At 45.1% G+C, this 20,041-nt stretch overlaps 1 protein-coding gene across 6 annotated transcripts in view; it reads right to left on the reverse strand.

Moving 5' to 3' along the window:
- The window catches only part of SP2 (Sp2 transcription factor), a 33,766-nt gene that overhangs the window by 3,925 nt on the left and 9,800 nt on the right, over positions 1–20,041 (reverse strand). For 3 of the 6 annotated variants that reach the window (XM_053568490.1, XM_053568491.1, XM_053568492.1), the window contains 3 exons: positions 10,360–10,439; positions 8,720–9,682; positions 1,074–1,386 (listed from right to left, as the gene is read on the reverse strand). In XM_053568490.1, coding sequence (XP_053424465.1) covers positions 1,074–1,386; positions 8,720–9,682; positions 10,360–10,439 — 1,356 coding nt within the window. Of the gene's footprint in view, positions 1–1,073; positions 1,387–8,719; positions 9,683–10,359; positions 10,440–17,446; positions 17,858–20,041 lie in introns of those variants that run through there. The other 3 variants (XM_053568493.1, XM_053568495.1, XM_053568496.1) reach the window with 2 other exon arrangements.

Genomic DNA, 20,041 nt, shown 5'->3' on the forward strand with positions numbered 1-20,041 from the left:
AAGACCTTATAAGTAGTAACTCATTTAATTTTCATGACCTTATGAAATAAGTACTATCATCACCATTTTACAGATGAAGAAACTGAAGCTCAAAAACATATCAAGGTCACACAGCTAGTAAGTAGGTGAATCCAGGCAGCCAACTAAAGACAGTCAGTGCCCTGAACCACTGCACTATGCACACAGAATTTACTAAGATGTTACCTACATGATTTCATTTGACCAAGGGTCTTGTCTTGGAGCTTTTCCTCCTGAGTGTCCTCCAGCTCCATCCTTAGGCATTTGTGACATGCCAAATGCTTTCGGGAAGGCCTCCACAGGGACTTTTTTTTTTTTTTAGTAAGAGTGAGGACACCTCTTAGAATTTATCTATATCTAGCAGGTTTCCTGGTTCTTACTGGAAGACCCCCCAAATAAAAATATTTTTAAAAGAGCAAGGACATAGTGCTGTGGGTTTTGGGAAAATCAAGTCCTCAGGATGCCTTGTCCTCCCCTTTTGGGATCATGTCAAGTGGGAAAACCAAATGTATGAAGTCTCAAAAACTCATAAAGGATGAAGAGAGGAGCTTCAGAGAGCTCCTCCTACCTTAAAAACTACCCCTTACCCAGGAATAGAATGTAAGGAACCATCTTGTTCAGCAGCTTCAATTTTTCCATTGCTTATTGCAAGGCCGATTTCACAAAGTAAATCTCACTACTGAACTGAATGAAGTGCAGCACAAGTGACTCCCACTGCCAAGGGCTCCCTCCTTTTCTTCCAACCTTAACTCAAGGCTTTCTCTTCCAAACAGCCTTTTTTGCATTTAGATGTTAGATGGAAAGTTTTCCTAAAAACATCTATTTTCTCCATCATATTCAAGGTCTTCAGTTGTCAGATGGGGAAATGTGCCTTAAACTCTCTCTCAGGACTACTATGAGAACTAAATGAGAAGCAACAGATGGATGTGCTCTTAAGCTACGATGGGCTCCATCCTCACTGTTGTTACTGGAAATCCCTGGGCTGGGCCACAGTTCCCACGTGCCAGGTGCAGAGGCACCACTGCCAACACCCTGGCTACAGGGGCCTTCCTCACCGCCAGTGTTGGTGATGGTGACAGGCACACCCTGGACCTGGACCCCGTTGATGTTGATGGTCTGCATTGCCTGGGCAGCTGCTGCCAGCTGGGCTGCATTCAGGCTGATGATGCTCCCAGCGGGGGCAATCTTTGGCAGGGGACGCTCTTTTCGGAGAATTGCAGCTGAGTGCTTTTTGCTGGTCCCGGTCAGATGGGGAGTGCGGGATGCAGGACTACTACAGGTGGTGGTAGAGGTGGTTGCAGCTGTTGCTGGGGGGCTGTCCTGGACAAGGACCGTCTGCACCTCACCAGAAGGCGTGCGGATGTAGACCTGTGAAGGACCAGACAGTAAAGGTGAGTGCTGGGCTCCTGGCACCTTCAAATCTAGTGAAAACTGGAGTGCCTCTGTCAACCCACGTCTCTCCTTTAACTTGCCCAAGCTACATCTATACACTGTTCACGTTCAACAAAGGGCTGATGGCATCCCTATACTAAGCTGTCAAATGTTGGCTATTGATTTGATACCACTTAATTTACTAAGCATGGAAATATTGCCAAGCTTCGGAATTAGAGAATTAGAAGGCAGCGCACTGGGAACAACTATCAAACAAATGAAAACAGGTTCAGTTCATATTAGTCCTTGAGAGCTACATATTATTGAGAAACAATTTTTCTCTGATTCAGAGATTGGAGAAAATAAAACATAATGCTCACTGTTGGTGAGAAAGCAGTAAACACGCACTCATACGTTAGGAGTAGGAATATGATGTAGGCGCTACCTTGCTGGAAGGAAATTTGGAAATATATATCAAAAGCCTTAAAAAATGCATAGTAGAGGTTGAGTAGGTGAGGAGGGTATTTGTAGGGGATGAGGAGGGTGTCTGTGAGGGGAGGAGTTGGCAGGAGCAGGCCCAGGAAAGTGTCTATATGGGAAAGCTGGTGGCTGTGGGAAACGGGTTACATATGGGGAAACTAATCCAGAAAGGAAGTGTATATTAAGGACAATGGGAGTGAAGGCTGTCACTGTTCAAAAAAGGATTTTCATGGCTCAGTGCCCGTCGCTCAGTGCTTAGGGCTCTGGCCCCATACACCAGGGCTGGCGGGTTCAAACCCAGCCTTGGCCTGCTAAACAACAACGACAACTACAACAAAAGCTGGGCATTGTGGTGGGTGCCTATAGTCCCAGCTACTTGGGAGGCTGAGGTAACAGGACTGAGCCCAGGAGACTGAGTTTGCTGTGAGCTATGATGTCACTACACTCTACCCAGGGCAACAAAGTGAGACTCTATCTCAAAAAAAGAAAGAAAAGCCACCATCCAGCTTGAAGAGGCTCCCACTGAAGGGTTTCCCACTGGCCAAATCTGGGTCAATAAAGACATCAAAATAGGGCAGCACCTGTGGCTCAGTGGGTAGGGTGCCCGCCTCATATACTGAGGGTGGTGGGTTCAAACCCGGCCCTGGCCAACTGCAACAAAAAATAGCCCAGCATTGTGGCAGGCGCCTGTAGTCCCAGCCACTCAGGAGGCTGAGGCAAGAGAATCTCCTAAGCCCATGAGTTGGAGGTTGCTGTGAGCTGTGCTACTACAGTACTCTACTGAAGGCGATAAAGTGAGACTCTTTCTCTAAAAAAAAGTCTCTGACCATCACTGAGAATTTGTGTAATCATTCTTGTGGTTCCCCCCATGCAGATGGTATTTGGAAATAAACCTTTAAAAAAAAAAATCAAAGTAATATTAATAGGTTATAACCCCTTTATAATCCATTAATTTATTGAATAAAATAGAAATCTATGAGTCCATACTGACATAAATCATAAATAAATGGGAAAGAAGAGAATGACAGAATTACAAAACCACTTACTTTTTTTTTTGAGACAGAGTCTCAAGCTATTGCCCTGGGTAGAGTACCGTGGCATCACAGCTCACAGCAACCTCAAACTTCTGGGCTTAGGAGATTCTCTTACATCAATCTCCCAAGTAACTGGGACTACAGGCACCCACCACAATGCCCAGCTATTTTTTGGTTATAGTTGTCACTGTTGTTTGCAGTGGATTCGAACCCACCAGCTCTGGTGTATGAGGTTGGTGCCACTTTCACCTCCACCAATGAGGAGAAATAGTTTATCCTAAGGCTGGGGCTGGGAAAATGTAAAGTTCTGACACATGCTTCAATACGAATGAGCCTTGAGGGCGGCGCCTGTGGCTCAAGGAGTAGGGCGCAGGTCCCATATGCCAGACGGTGGCGGGTTCAAACCCAGCCCCGGCCAAAAAAAAAAAACAACAACGAATGAGCCTTGAGAACATTACGCTAAGTCAAACATTAAGTCAAAAAAGCCAGTCACATGCCACAGCACTCTACCAAGGGTGACAAAGTGAGACTATGTCTCTAAAAAAAAAAAAAGCCAGTCACAAAAGACCACTTATTGTATGATAATCCCACTTATAAAAAAATACCCATTCAGGGCACGGTGGCTCATGCCTGTAATACTAGCACTCTGGGAGGCCGAGACAGGTGAGTTGCTTGAGCTCATGGGTTCAAGACCAGCCTGAGCCAGAGCCAGAGCCCACCTCTAAAACTAGCCTGGCGTTGTGGCAGGCACCTGTAGTCTCAGCTACTGGGGAGGCTGAGGCAAGAGAATCACTTGAGCCCAAGAGTTAGAGGTTGCTATGAGCTATGATGCCACAGGACTCTACAAAGGGTGACAAAGTGAGACTCTGTCTCTGTCTCAAAAAAAAAAAAATTATATATATATATCTAGAATAGGCAGCTTAGAGAAAGAAAGTAGATTAGCAGTTGCCAGGGGTTGAGGGGAGAGGGAAATAGGCAGCAAGTGCCAAAAGGTACAGGGGTTTCTTTTTGGGGTGAAGAAAGTGTTCTAAAACCATACCACAAAGTACATACATAACTCAGTGAATATACTAAAACCACTGAATTGTGGTTAAAGAGTGAGTTTTACAGTATATGAGTATCTCAATAAAGCTGATTTAAAAAAATGAATGGTAGCATGTCAGAGGGATACAAGAGCTAACCTGAAAGAATTCTCAGTAGTCAAAGCTGGAACAGTTTGACCAACAAAATAAACAATGTAGTACTGGCTTATAATCCAGCATACAAAATAAATATACAAGAGTCCATACTGATATAAATAAATGATTGAATAAATAAATAAATAAATGGAGAAGAGACAAATCTCCCTTATGGAAGAAATCCAAATAATATATGTAGATACTCTCCTTTCCAGGATGCAGAGCTTAATTCCCACTCCCATGTCTGAAAGTGGACTAAGCAATTTGCTTCCAAAGAATAAAGCAGAAAAAAGGAAAAGTAGTAACTTGCATAGAAGTGACCCGGCAAAGTCTACCTTAACCAAGTGATAAAACTTAGCTCACCAGGGATGTCATATACACCCTAATATGAGCTTCAAGGGGCATTTTGTCTTTGGTACTTTTTTCCCCCAAAACCCGTAACTCCAATATAGTCATGAGTAAAACATCAGATAAATACAGACTGGGAGACATTCTTTTCTTTTTTTTTTTTTTTAGAGACAGTCTCTCACTTTATCACCCTTGGTAGAGTGCTGTGGCATCACAGCCCACAGCAACCTCTAATTCCTGGGCTTAGGAGATTCTCTTACGTCAACCTCCCAAGTAGCTGGGACTACAGGTGCCCACCACAATGCCCAGCTCTTTTTTGTTGAAGTTTGGCCAGAGCCAGGTTTGAACCCGCCACCCTCAGTATATGGGGCTGGCGCCCTACTCACTGAGCCACAGGTGCCGTGAGTGGGAGACATTCTATAAGATACCTGGCCAGTATGCCTCAAGACTGTCAGGTCATGAAACACAAGTAAAGACTAAAAAAAAGATCACATGCAGAGAGAGGGTTTAGAGAAATCAAGACTGCTAAGGGCAATGGAGTATCTGGACTAGATCCTGGAATAGAAAAAGGACATTAATGGTGAAATCCAAATCAAGGCTAGAGTTTAGTTAATAATAATATACCAACGTCAGTTCTTAGTTTTAACAAATACCATAGTAATTTAAGATGTCTAACAATAACTTTATGTACTACTTTACAACCTTTCTGTAAATATATATATATATTTGGAGACAGGGTCTGTCTGTTGCAGGGGCAACCTCACATTCCTACGCTTCAGCAACACTCCTACCTCAGCATCCTGAATAGCTAGGACTAAAAGCATGCACTACCAGGCTCAGCTAATTTTTCTATTTTTTTGCAAAGACAGGGTCTTACTCACTCAGGCTGGTCTTGAATTCCTGGCCTTAAACAGTTTTCCTGCCTCGGCCTCCCAAAGTGTTCAGATTATAGGTGCAAGCCATGGTGCCTGGCCCAATATAAATTTATTATAAAACAGTAAGTTGGCTGGGCACAGTGGTTCATGCCTATAGTCCTAGCACTCTGAGGCCAAGCTGGGAGGATCACTTGAGGCCAAGAGTTCCAGACTAGCCTAAGAAAAGCTAGACCCTATCTGTACTAAAAATAGAAAAATTAGCTAGGCATAGTAGTGCGCATTTATAGATAATCTCAGCTACTCAGGAGTCTGAGGCAGGAGGGCTTGAGCCCAGGAGTTTGAGGTTGCTGTGAGCTAGGCTGAGGCCATGGCACTTTAGCCTAGGCAACAGAGTTGAAATTCTGTCTTAAAAAAAAAAAAAAAGTTAAGTAAAAAGTTTCATAGCAAAGATATTAAAGCAAATGGGGCAAAAATCTGATGAAGAATGAGCTATTTACAGTCTCAAATTATTTCCTTACAAAATACTAATTAATTACAAAGAGAAAAAATGTTCCTTTAAGGTGCAAAAATCTGCCTGGTTATAACTTTAACCATCAAATTGAAATCTTGCTCTACCTCTTAGGATGCCGTGAGAACACAGATAGTAGCAACTCTATGAGACTTCTGCAAAAAATAAACAGCCTCCTGGGCGACACCTGTGGCTCAATGGAGTAGGGCGCCAGCCCCATATGCCGGAGGTGGCGAGTTCAAACCCAGCCCCAGCCAAAAACTGCAAAAAATAAAACAAAATAAACAGCCTCCTAATCATGAGGAAACAGCACACAAACCTAAATGAACACTGGCCTGCAGCCTTCAAAAGTGTCAAGGTCATGAAAGTCAAGTAAAGAATGAGGAAGTGTTTCAGATCAAAAGAGACTAAAGAGACAAATGACTAAATAAAACATGTATACCAGATCAGCTTTTTGTGCCACAAAGGAATGATTGGGGCACATGGTGAAATCTGAATGGGGTCTCTGAATTAGAAAGTAGTCTGTTTTACTGGTAATTTCCTGGGTGTGATGGTTAGTTGTATTGTGGTATGTAGAATATCCCTATGTACAAGAATTAAACCATTCAGAAGTGACAGGGGAATCACAGGGAAAAAATTCTTTGGAAAAAATAAATCTTGCTGTGATCTTGATTGAGGTTGTTTTTAATTCCTGGATTGTATTCCTCAGTTAAATGCCAACAAACAAACCTGAGGTCATCTCCTAATAAACACACAAATCTTATACCCAATTTTCTGATAAGTAACCCTTTTTCAAATCACTGTTATTTTGCATCTGATTGTTTAAGTTTATATTTGCATCTGAAGGGTTAACAAACTTTTTTTGAAAAGGGACAAATACTAAATACTGGATTTTAAACTTTGCAGGCCATATAGTCTTGCCTTAGCCTTCCAACTCTATTGTAGTGCATATGTACCCTAAATGAGCATGTCTCTAGTCCAATTAAACTTTATTTACAAAAGCAGGTGAGTGGGCTAGTTTGTTCATGAGTGCCACAGACTGCCAAGCACTAATATAGAATACACTCTCTAAAAATGGGCATATCTTTGACCTACTTTTAGGAATTTATTTAGGTACAAGACTGGAAAAAATCTGGGTAAACAGTTAACAGAGTACTGGTGTATAATAATCAGTACATCGGGATAATGAAAAACTAGGTAGTCATTAAAAAATAATGTGTGGGGCGGTGCCTGTGGCTCAACGGAGTAGGGCGCCAGTCCCATATGCCGGAGGTGGTGGGTTCAAACCCAGCCCCAGCCAAAATAAATAAATAAATAAATAAAAGTTGTAAGCATTTAAAAAAAATAATAATAATGTGGTTAAATTTTTCTGCACGTGTAAGATTATTTCCTCAGGAAGACCTGGGATTACGTCCTGCCTCCACTGATCTCAAGACACCCTCAAGAAAGGGAAGAGAGGCACTGGTGAGGATGTGCACCTGCGAAGGTATCGTTGTCAGTTCTTTACCTATAAGGTAGTTCTAATAATGGGACATCACAGATACTGTACCAAATAAATAATTTATAAGAAATCACCTGGCAACATAAAATAATATGACAGAAGGGAGGAAAGGAGGAGGCATTTTAGGGCAGACCATTGATTTCCTATTGTGTGACTTCAGGTCCAAAGCTCTATAGCACCTTTTCTCCACCCAGGAGATTGTACAAGTTCCCACTATTATCCACTGTCTGTAAACAACTAGGTCATAAATTCCTCAGTGACAGGGGGTTTTTTTTCTTTTTTTTTTTTTTGAGGGGGTCTCACTTTGTTGCCCGGGCTAGTGTACAGTGGTATCATCATAGCTCACTGCAACCTCAAACTCTCAAACTCCTGGGCTCAAGCATTCCTCTTGCCTTAGCCTCCTGAATAGCTAGGACTACAGGTGTGTGCCACCATACTTGGCTAATTTTTGTAGAGATGGGGTTTTACTATGTTGCTTAGGCTGGTCTTGAACTCCTGGCAATCCTCTGCCTTGGCCCCCCAACATGCTAGGACTACAGGCATGAGCCACCATGTCCAACCTATTTTCATACATTAAAACAACAACAACAACAACAACAACAACAACAAAAGCTTATCTCCAATTTCAATGAGAGCAGCTGCCACACACGCAAGACACAAAGAGTCAAGGTTGAAACTAGAAAAGTGTGGGTTTGACATCAGAAATCTGAGTTGAATCCTGGCCCTTGTCATTTACACCCTGTGAGATTTTGGATACTTGATATCTTCAGAGTTCTGGGTTCTCCATCTGTATCATGGGCATAATCTCTGGCACTTGGCAATCATACACAAAAAAATAAAACCTGCCTTACAGAGCCAAACAGATTCTAGAGTATGAGAGCACACCAATAAATGCCAAAAAAAAAAAAAAAAACCGTTTGTACTGAATTTAATATCCCAAATGAATCTGGACTAAATGATCCTGGTATAAAGCTAGACTGCTTCTTCCTATTTTTTTTCTTCCCATTAACAATGATCACTATGTTTCACATTAGTTTTCTTACTTTTCACAAAATTCTATGGTTCTCACTGGAATGTTTTCCTTCGTATTACCATTCTGAGGAATTCTCTAATAAAAATAAACTTTAAAGTATATGTCTGTCCCCTACTCATCCCCCAAAGACACCCCATAAAGGAAAAGGACCAAAATATACCTAGGTTTCGTCCTATTTCTAAAAATGATAAGCAGTAGTGGCCTACAACCTGAAGAAAGTCTGTCAGATAGAAACGCCCACTTACTGCCAACCCCAAAAGATACTGACGGCCAATGCTCAGATCAAATCAGGAAATGATCAGCATCATCTTCAAAAGCAAGCCAAAGAGTAACCAAAGGAGGGGAAGCAGGAAGGTACAGAGAGGCGTGGTACCTGAGTAGGTGTTGGCTCAGCCGCCTGGATCTGAAAGTTCTGGGAGGGCTTCTGGGGGACAGTGGGGAGGGTGGCAGATGCTGCCTGCACCACCCGCAGAGCCTGCTGAGGGATTTGCACCACCTGCTGCTGCTCAGCCTTGGGGGGTACCACCTGGACCTGCTGGACAACAGCTGGCTGGCCCCCACCAGGGCTCTGAACAATGAGCAGGTTGTTTCCTGCTTGGATGATGTTGTCCGCAGTAGTCTCGATCAGCACCGTCTCCACCTGCTCAGCCATGGCCACAGGGGGCTGGGAGGCGGGAATGCTCTTCTTCCTTGCTTTCTTGTTAGTTTTAGACAGTGGGGTTGGCGGGCTTTCAGTGAGGATCTGAGTGGGGGCCCCCGTGTCACTGGCATTCACAAGGTTGTTGACCGGCAGCGTGAGTGTCACATTGCCGCCCCCACCTGTCAACTTCACCACATTGGCCCCACTCTGCACGGGGGTGGTGGTCATACTTGACTTCTGGACAGGGGCTGGCTTGATGGGGACAGGCTTGTGACTGGACGGTGAGGGGGTAATGATGGCTTGGTTGGTGCCAGGGATGATCTGGATCTGGTTGGTGAGATTGGGCTGCACTTGGATGGTCTGGGAACTGTTTGCTTGAATTTGAGGGACTGCCTGGTACTGGATATTGGCATTTGATCGGGTCCCTTTGTTGATCATGGTGGGATTCTGGATAGCAAACACCAGCTGCCCTCCAGGATAGGAGGTCCCCTGAATCTGAAGTATATTTCCTTTGGAGGACAAAATTCCAAAGCTATTTTTGCCAGGACTGAGAGGGAGAGGGGCAGGTTTGATAGGGACAAGTTTCCGTGGTGTGGGCTGGGGGGGAGCAGGAGGCGTCACAGCAGCTTCAACAGCTGGGGGGCCAATTTTGCTACATGTTGCAGCAAGCAGGGCTAAGGGGGATGGCTGGGAGTCCTGCAAAAAACAGCAGAGAAAAGCAGTGAGATAGGAAGGCCCAATTGCCCAGCTGCCCTCTTGTCAGGCTCCTCTCCTCCTGGCAGCTTTCCACGTGGCTCTTCCCCATCTCTGTGGCAGGTGTGTTGCTGGCATCCTCCCTGCAATGGCTCCTATCTCCCCTCCCTTGCTGGTTTCTCTGTTAAGTAACTGAGGGAGAACAGTTAGGAACTCCCCAGAGGCACCCCATGGACAGGTTAAGGGCTCTTTTCTTACCACCCACTGGCCTTGTTTCTAATAGGGACTGAGGACCCCTGACTGCTCAATTGAGGAAGAACTAAGGAGAGAGGTTGGGCAGAGAAGGGGCAATAGGTGGAATACTTCGGTCAAATGTTTTCTAGTACTCAGAACATACGACTTTATAAATTGCAGAAGGCATCCTTCAAGGCTATGATGAAGGAACCTTTGTTTTCCTTTTATGGGCAGTGAGGTCTGGTGGAAGGAACATTGAGTTTAATCCTCCTTTTCCCCCCTGACCTAACTGAGGCCATGATTTCTTAATTCTGAAAACATGACTGACTAGACTCTTCCAGTTTCCTATCCTGTTCTATTTATAGTGAGACAATGGGGAGATAGACTTTTCAGCAAGTTTGTGCCGGCTGCTGCACCCCATCCCCTAGAGCCCACTGCCCACTCGCCTGGGTGGTGGAGGCGGCAGGCTGCAGATAGTCGCTGGGACTGACAGCAGCAGTGGCAGCCATGCTGATCTGTGGATCTGCTGGAAGACAAGAGAAGGAGAAATTCACAAGATGCCCCCCCAAAACCCAAGCCCACTGGTCTGAGATTTTCTTTTTGCCTCTAGTTGTTGCTGCTTCTCCAAGAAAGGCTAACAACTTTTCCTACACTTCCCCACTCCAGGTTAGCAGCCCTAGATCTATTTCAGTAGATGACCTTCTCCTCTCCTTGGACTCAGCCATCCAAGGCCATGAGGACAGCTGGTCCTGCCTCCACAGGGCCGTCCCCTCCAGCCACCATAAAATCTGGGATAACCTGAAGATACCAAGACTGTACCAAGACTGTCTCAGCTGTGCCCCGCAGTGAAACTGTGTCTGTGGTACACCACTAGCTCTTCCTAGCTAGACCAGAACACCTCTGTGGTGGGTGGGGATACCCTCTGCTACTCCTCTAGCTCTAACTCAAACTCTTGCTATAGCCAGATGCCAAATCTGCCTGGGAGAAAAGCACTGCTCAGCCAGGATTCCTGACAAGGACACACCGTGCTCCATTCTAACACCTTGAGTGTTGTTTTGTTTTTTTCTTTTTTTGTAGAGACAAGAGTCTTTGTCGCCCTCGGTAGAGTGCCATGGCATCACACAGCTCACAGCAACCTCCACCTCATGGGCTTAGGCGATTCTCTTGCCTCAGCCTCCTGAGTAGCTGGGACTACAACGTCCAACTATTTTTGTTGTTATTGCAGTTTGGCCAGGGCTGGGTTTGAACCTGCCACCCTTGGTATGTGGGGCCAGCGCCCTACTCACTGAGCCACAGGCACCACCCACACCTTGAGTGTTTTAGCCTTAGTCTTCACCACAAGGCACAGAAGCCTCAGGAATCATAGAGGGCACCTGGGTAATTTCTTTAAATGAATGTACGCTTTTACACAGGACAGTAGGTATGGCGCCAGAGGTATCACTGGACTAAGCAGAGATAACAACAGACTCAATAGACCAAGAACGAAAATAAATTGTTTTTGTTTAAATGTACATATATGAATATAGCCAAATAGGAAAATGTTTCAAAAAAAAAAGCAAAACTCTTAAAAGCTATTATCTTTCTCTTTTTTTTTTTTGAGAGAAAGTCTCTCACTCTATCACCCTGGGTAGAGTGTGTGGTGTCATAGCTCACAGCAACCTCAAACTCCTGAGTAGCTTGACTACACGTGCCCACCACAGGGCACAGCTAGTTTTTCTATTTTTCAGTAGAGATGGGGTCTCATTCTTGCTCTGACTGGTCTTAAACTCCTGAGCTCAAGCAATCCACCTGACTCGGCCTCCCAGAGTACTAAGATTATAGACACGAGCCACTATGACAGCCTGTTGTACTTTTTTTAATAAAGGAAAATAAAGAAGGTTAAGGAAGTAGTGATGGGAATATCTACTCTGCATTTAAGTCTGATCTAAAAGAAAAATAAGATGAGAATTTTGGGAGAAAGAATCTTAGAGTTTATCAATCACTAAGGAAAAGAACAGCAGGCAGAGTCAGACTTGTACCCTAGACCTTCTGAACGTACATTGCAGGAAGTACAGAAACAAGAGGGGTTATTTTGGAAACTCAAAAGAACAAAAAGACTCAAGGACTGAGCCCCCAGAGGGCATCTGGCTAGAACAGGACAGAGCTTGGGGAGAAAGCAGAACCAACCATTCATGTTTTTGTTGGCCTCAGCCTTCTCCCTTTGGGAGAATGATTCTCAAATGGGACAAGGTAAAGAAAATGTGGAGGACTGAAGCCCAGGACAAGTAATGGGCTGATAAGAAAGCACACCCATGCCTCAAATGGTTTCCTCGTCCTAAGTCCACACAAACGGCACTCCAGAGTAGGAGAGGCTTTGCAGACACACTTGCAAATTGTGTGAGGAGCCAGGGGAGCAGCTCTAGGCAAAACTGTCTATGCAGACCCTAAAATATAGCCACCACCCTGGGCAAAATCCCACAACCAACGATTGAACTGTACTACAATTACCGAGGGAAGGGAGTGATCACAAGGAATAACAACTGAGAACAAGTCATGCCGAACAATCTGCTTCTTTATAGGTTTTTTTTTTTTTTTTTGAGACAGAGCCTCAAGCTGTCACCCTGGGTAGAGTGCTGTGGTTTTACACAGCAACCTCCAACTCCTGGGCTCAAGCGATTCTCCTGCCTCAGCCTCCCAAGTAGCTGGGACTACAGGCGCCCACCACAACACCGGGCTATTTTTTGGTTGCAGCTGTCATTGTTTGGCAGGCCCAGGCTGGATTTAAACCTGCCAGTTCAGGAGTATGTGGCTGGCACCTTAGCTGCTTGAGCCATAGGCGCGGAGCCTTTTTATAGGGTTTTGGATGGACAGATTAGGATGGTATACATCATGCATTTTATTTCAACAAGCATCTGACTAAAATTTTCATAATATCTTTATGAACAAGGAGAAAATGTGGGCAGGACTATAGTTTGGTGCTATACTGACTGACCATGGCTCCACCACCTGAGCACTAAAGAGTTTGCTGCCGCAAGATTGACCAAGGGGTCTAAAACTTGGGGGTGGGGTCCAGCGTCAGGATCCACAGGCATCTCCTCAGGGGCCTTTTTATTCTTGTGTTTTCACTGTGACAATCATCTTTGAAAAGATGAATATATACCATAGACTGCTGGGAGACTATTGCTTAACCAAGTCCTGCACATCTCAGGGCCTGTGTGTGTTTACAAGCGCACCACTCGAACTTCATGTGGACTAATTAGGAGAGCTAATTCTGCACATTGAATTCATGATACATCTGTGCAAAGTGAAGGAGGACATCTCGTCAGAAGCAGTGGGAGGACTGCACTGGCAACTGCAGGGTGGGTGTATCGAACCCAAGGAGCCCAGAGTGTCAAGTGTGTGCCAGGCTTATGCTGAAAGCAGTGATTTGAATGTAAACATCATCCTTCCACAATGATGATACTGATTTGAATTTTACTGAATTGTTTTTTATAGTTATATAGTTATACAGTTATAGCTTTATAGAAGCTAGATCAATAAGCTGATGCAGACTTTTTTTTTTTTTTTGCAGTTTTTGGCCAGGGCTGCACTTGAACCCGCCACCTCTGGCATTTGGGGCCAGCACCCTACCCCTTTGAGCCATAGGCGCCACCGATGCAGATTTATATATATATATAAAATTAAGTGAAGTTGTAATATTATAACAAAAACAATCCAAGTGAATTCCAAAACATTTTTCCTTTAGAGCAGTGGTTTCAAACTGTTATACCATGAACCAAAGTTATAAACAATTTACACAAATACCCACCATATGCACATATATGTATGTATACATACACATGCCCTGACTGTACTCATGCAATAAAAGTTTCCTGAAACAAAATTTACCCTTATTACCTGTGATGGACTTTGATATTTTCCCACTGTATTTAATTTTTTTAAATGCTAGCCAAAAATAAATAAATAAATGCTGGCTGTGACCCACAAAATTGGTTTTTATGCCCTACAGGCTGAAAACATGACTTTAGAAGAGTCATATCCACCACCCAAATTTGAGAAACAGAATAAAGACCCAGAAGCTAAGTTAAACTTGCAGATGTCAAAAACTGGGAAGAATTATGAACACAATGGGTGTCATCATCAGTGTTCAAAGACATCTTAAAAAAAAAAAATCTGGGCTCAGTGCCTATAGCTCAAGTGGCTAAGGCGCCAGCCATGTACACCACTGCTGGTGGGTCCAAATCCAGCCCAGGCCTGCCAAACAAAAAATAACAACTACAACCAAAAAATAGCTGGGTGTTGTGGCAGGCACCTATAGTCCCAGCTACTTGGAGGCAAGAGAATCGCTTGAGCCCAGGAGTTGGAGGTTGCTGTGAGCTGTGACGCTACAGCACTCTACCCAGGGCAACATAGTGAGACTCTGTCTCAAAAAATTAATTAATTAAATTAAAATAAAAAACCATATGCATATAGGACAGGAAGAACTCAACAGTGCTTCTCAACTGAAAAAGCCCCAACGAGTTTAACTTAAAGATGAATGGGAGCCAGTAGAAGGTATATATGGTTGCCAAAAAACTTACAACAATCTTGAACTTCTAATAGTTCGATCATAGAACAAGAAAAATAATAGTCCGAGTGTACTCTGCCCACTTGGACCACATCTGGAGTGTCAGATTCTATTTTGAAAGATATTTTCAAAGGAGGATTTTCAATGCAAGCTTGTTCAGAGTAAAGCAGCAATGGTTGTAGCCAGGGTGTGTGTGTGGAGACATTCAGCAGGGTATTTATTCCATATGGGGGGGGTTTGAAGGTAGAACCAAAATTCCTATGTGGACATTTCAAGAAGGCATATTTCAGTTTAATGTAAGGTTAAACAACAGTTAATGTCTCTGCTGAAGACAGGATGTTGAGGTGGGATAAGAAGGTAAAAAGGCTGGGCCCAGTGGCTCATGCCTGTAATCCTAACACTCTGGGAGGCCAATGCGGAGATGCTGCCTGAGCTCTGAGGTTCAAGACCAACCTGAGCCAGAGCGAGACCCATCTCTAAAAACAGCTGGGCATTGTGGCAGACACCTTTCGCCCTAGCTACTTGGGAGGCTGAGGCAAGAGAATCACTTGAGCCCAGGACTTTGAGGTTGCTGTGAGTTGTGATGCCAGGGCACTCTACCAAGGGTGACAAGTGAGACTCTGTCTCAAAAAAAAAAGGTAAGAAGCTGGACAAAATGGTTTTTAAGATTTTTATACTTCTCAGACCATGTTGCCGATAAAAATACAAAATGTGTTAAATGCTGACATGATCAGGAGGGAAGGCAAGGGCTCTTCCAGGAGGCCCCCCTAGGGTCAGGTTCACTTATCTGTAATTGGTGAGTGATTCTCCCTTAGACATCCTCTATTATGAAACAGAGGGACACCTGGGCGGGCGCAGTAGCTCATGCCTGTAAACCTAAAACTCTGGGAGGCTGAGGTGGGTGGATTGCCTGAGCTCAGGGGTTTGGGACCAGCCTGAGCAAGAGCGAGACCCCGCCTCTAAAAATAGCTGGGCGTTGTGGTGGGGACCTGTTGTGCCAGCTACTCAGGAGGCTGAGTCAAGAGCATCACTTGAGCCCAGGAGTTTGAGGTTGCTGTGAGCTGTGACCCCACGGTGCTCTACCAAGGATGACAAAGTAACACCCCCCAAAAAAAGAAACAGAGGGACACCAGAGCAGAGAGCAAATGAAAGAAATGAAAACTGGCCTAGTACTTCTTAATCATCTCCCTCTATCCCTCTGTAGTCATTATTATCCTGGACTCAAAATGTTTGGACACCAGGCTGGGCTGACTGATTCTTCAGTTGAGAGGCTAAAGCAGAGTCCTGGAAGCTGAGCTCCCTGTTGCACCAGTTGTTTGGTTTCCTTTTCCTCCCCAGCTAGCTCTTGAAATCCTCTGGATTTCAATCTAATATTTGTAGTATCACTCTTAGTGTCAATGGGCTGTAAACTTGAACAACCAAAACAGAGAGCAAGCTTCCTGTCACTGCAGAATTATCTCCTGGGATTAACCATGAAAGGGTAAAGAGAGGCATTTCCATTTGGTGTTTGTAAGTGGAAAGTGGTTAAGAAGAGCTAGCATAGATACCTAACTGCAAGACTATGATCAAAGGCATTTTAGAACCTCATTAATTTGGAACCTTATATTTAAATGTGTAATTTGGGCATATATTGTGCTTAACTTTTCCTCCATACTATTCATGTATGAAGTCGGCAAAGGGACTTTTAGGCAGAGTTATGTAATTGTTTTATACCACTTCTGCCATTTGCTTTCTTTCTTTTTTTTTTTACTTTGTTACCCTCAGTAGAGTGCTATGGCATCACAGCTCACAGCAACCTCCAGCTCCTGGGCTTAGGCATTTCTCTTGCCTCAGCCTCCCGAGTAGCTGGGACCACAGGTGCCTGCACACGCCTGGCTATTTTTCTGTTGCATTGGCTGGGGCTGGGTTTGAACCTGCCACCCTTGGTATATGGGGCCGGCACCCTACTCAACTGAGCCACAGGCACTGTTAGTAGCATTTGCTTTTTTTTTTTTTGTAGAGACAGAGTTTCACTTTATCGCCCTCGGTAGAGTGCCGTGGCGTCACACAGCTCACAGCAACCTCCAACTCCTGGGCCTAGGCGATTCTCCTGCCTCAGCCTCCCGAGTAGCTGGGACTACAGGCGCCCGCCACAACGCCTGGCTATTTTTTTTGTTGCAGTTTGGCCGGGGCTGGGTTTGAACCCGCCACCCTCAGCATACGGGGCTGGCGCCCTGCTCACTGAGCCACAGGGGCTGCCCAGTACCATTTGCTTTTAACAGCAACTTACTTCTGTTCATTGAAACACACATTTAGCCACATTGGTTAGTTTACTGCATATGTTGAAAGAAAAAGCTGCATATCTTTTAGTTATATCATGCAGATTTTCATTACTTCAGTTTGGCTAAAACTTTCCCAACAATCCCAATGCTGGTGATTCAAGCAACAGTACCTCTCTTAGGCTCCAAACAAAACTCTCAAGGGCATCAAACAAGGCTTGGAAGCAGCATAGGGAAGCGGGTGCTAGGTGCCTGATGGGACCATACCCGATTTTCCTTTCCCCATAATGGTAGAAAATTTAATTCCAAGACTGGCAGGAAAGCATTCCCTGTGTCTCTTAGACTCTTAATGTACTGATCGTCCATCTTTACTTCCTGTCCCCTCCTTGGCCAAACTTGGTGAAAAAGGTGCTGGCACTCAGAAGAGTGTCCTTTCCCTCCTTCCCCACTTGCTCATTTTCCAGAGGCATCAGATGTTCACTCCTGCGCTCTGCTGACACTGCTCTTACCCATGTCACCAATAACGTCCTCCATGCTAAATCCAACATCCCCTCAGACTCCTCCCTCCTTGTAATTCCCATGGACTTTCTCCCACCTTGCCTTCTTTCCCTTGTGGGCCATTCTCCCTTTGTCATGCCTTAAATACTGATGCTCCCCAACATCTGTCCACTCTCCTCACCCAGCACCCTTTCCATGGGTGATGGTGCCCATTCACATGGCTTCACATACCTTCCATAGGCTGATGACTCCCAGGCCTGTTTCTAGCCAAGGTCTCTTGTGTGACCAGTGCACCAAGCCTTCTATGGGCCTTCCACTTGGGCTGGCCACAGACACTTTCAGCACTGAGCCGTCAGCTGTGCCCATTCTCCCCAGCAGACCTACTTCCAGATCCCTGAAGAGACTTCATCTCAGCTGCTATCCTTCCTTGCTCACAGGTCTTTATTCTTTCTCCATTAGCTAACATTTTTCCCTTCAGGTCTCAGGCTGTTTTTTTCCCAGCAAAATTTACTGAGAGCCATTATGTAACAGGCAAGTCATTTCCTCAGAGGCCTTTCTGGACCCCCGAGATGAGGCTAACTCTTTCAGTAATACCACCCACTGAATGATGGGCCTGATGTGTGGGAGGACTCCCTAAGGAACTGCTGACACCAAGCCCACCACACAGTGCCAGGGAAATGAATGAAGAACCTCCTTCAAACCAGCCTCCCTTCTGGTATTTCCAATCACAGGGAAACCTCCGCAGCATCCTCACTGCCAACCCATCAAATCCTGATGATTCTGCCTCCTTGGTAGAAAGCTCTCTCCATCCTCACAGCCATGGTCTTAGCACTGGCCACCTCCATGCAGCCTGAGATGCTGTCCAAAGCCTACAAGATGCCTTCCCCAGCCTCTGGCCTCACCTCTTCTTACCCAGCCTCCACAATCCAATCAGAGGAATCTTTTTAAAATGCAAATTCCATTCAGCCACTCCTCTGATTAAATACCTCAATTGTTTCCAGATGCTCCAGTGATAAGTTTATCAGGCCAAAATAGCCTTCTCCCACCATCTCCCTCTCCCCCACCTAACTTTATCTCTCTTGCCCAACCACCTCTCCCAACACACACTTTATCTTTCTATTTCTAGAATTAAAACTCTCTTGGAGCCTGAAGCAGGCTCTCTCCCAGTTGTCTGGCCATCTCCTGTCCTTCTCCAGAGTTCATTCACATCCTCACTCAGGGAAAGCCTTTCCCGACCACCCCCTACCCCAAGGCTGAGGCATGTGACCCTGCCATGTGCTCCCCACAGCAATGTCCCCCAGCACCGTAGGGCAGGGAGCCTGTCTCTGTCCTAGGGGTCTTTTTATAGTTGACTCCAGGACAGTGCAGTGTTTGAGAAGAGAGACTCTTGAGTCCTGGCCATTAGGCCAGGGGCTGTTCTATGGTCATTTTATTGAGAACACTGAGAGAGAAAAGGGGCCCACAGAGCCACCTTTAGGAAGCTTTTTCCCTCTTGGAGAGAACTTGGCTCAGACCTTGAGGGTATTCAGCTTTTTTTGCCTGGTGGTTCCTACCACCCTGGCTCTGGCTTTCTTGGCCGCTATGGTATTTCCCCTGCAGGAATTTCACTCTGTGCAAACAGTCCTGCTGGCTATTTTGGTCAGCTCAGCTGGGCTGTAAGCCAATAGAGCAGTTTCTAAGCCCAGGCTTTCCCAGTTGCCTAGCCTGGAAGAATTTAAGCGCTGGTGAGGGAAAAGCCAGCCATGGCTGGTTTGAGAGAACAAAGTTGGATCTCAAAGGAAGCTAACAAATGGCGTAAGTGAATCAGCTTGGATGAAGGGAGCAGCAGCCAGGATTGTGAAAGACTCCAAATTGCCCTGAACATTCCAACCAGAAACAAATCTCCAGGAATCACAATAACCATTATAAGAGCCCAATAACCATAAAGCATGGGGTGGTGTCTGTGGCTCTCAGTGAGTAGGGCACCAGCCCCATATACTGAGGGTGGCAGGTTCGAACCTGGCCCCAGCCAAACTGCAACAAAAAATAGCCAGGCGTTGTGGCAGGCACTTGTAGTCCCAGCTACTCTGGAGGCTGAGGCAAGAGAATTGCCTAAGCCCAAGAGCTGTGACGCCACAGCACTCTACTGAGGGCAACAAAGTGAGACTCAGTCTCTAAAAAAAAAAAAAAAAGGAAAAAAATCATAAAGCAAATTTCACTGACTTTCATTAAAAACAACTCCCTCGGGGCAGGGGTTCTCTACTGACACAAGCCAAAAGTAGATGAGTAAGGCATAGAGATCTGGTCTCCACCTAGAACCCTTCACTTAGCCTCCAGCCTTCCCCACCTCCAACTTTGACCCTCTGCCTCAGCCCACCACCCTTATGTGCGTCTACAATTTCACCAAGAAGTTAAAATTTCCTTCATCAGCTAAGACCCATTATTTCTCTCCTCTTCAAGCAAGGCTCCTTACAAGAGTTACTATACTTGCTGTCCCTAATTTCTCTCCTGCCAATTTTTCTTGAAGCTGCTCCAACCAGATTGCACACACCCTCCCCACACATGCCAATAAAACTGCTCATGCCACTGGAGTCTTCCATGTTGCTAAATCTAGTAGGTACTTCTGAGAGCTCACCTTCTGTGTTGCTCTGACAGTTGACTGCTCTTCCTCCTTAAAACATTTTCTTCATTTGGCTTGTAAGTCATACCTGCTATTGGCCTATCTCTCTGGCTTATACATCTCCTATGCTGATTCTCCCTCTCCTCTCAAATTCTAAATGGTTGGGCTGCACCAGGGCACTCAGTACTTCGGACCTGTCTTTCTTACTTCTATGGTTGTTTCCTGGG

Source organism: Nycticebus coucang, chromosome 18, assembly GCF_027406575.1.
Source record: "Nycticebus coucang isolate mNycCou1 chromosome 18, mNycCou1.pri, whole genome shotgun sequence".
NCBI lineage: Eukaryota > Metazoa > Chordata > Mammalia > Primates > Lorisidae > Nycticebus > Nycticebus coucang.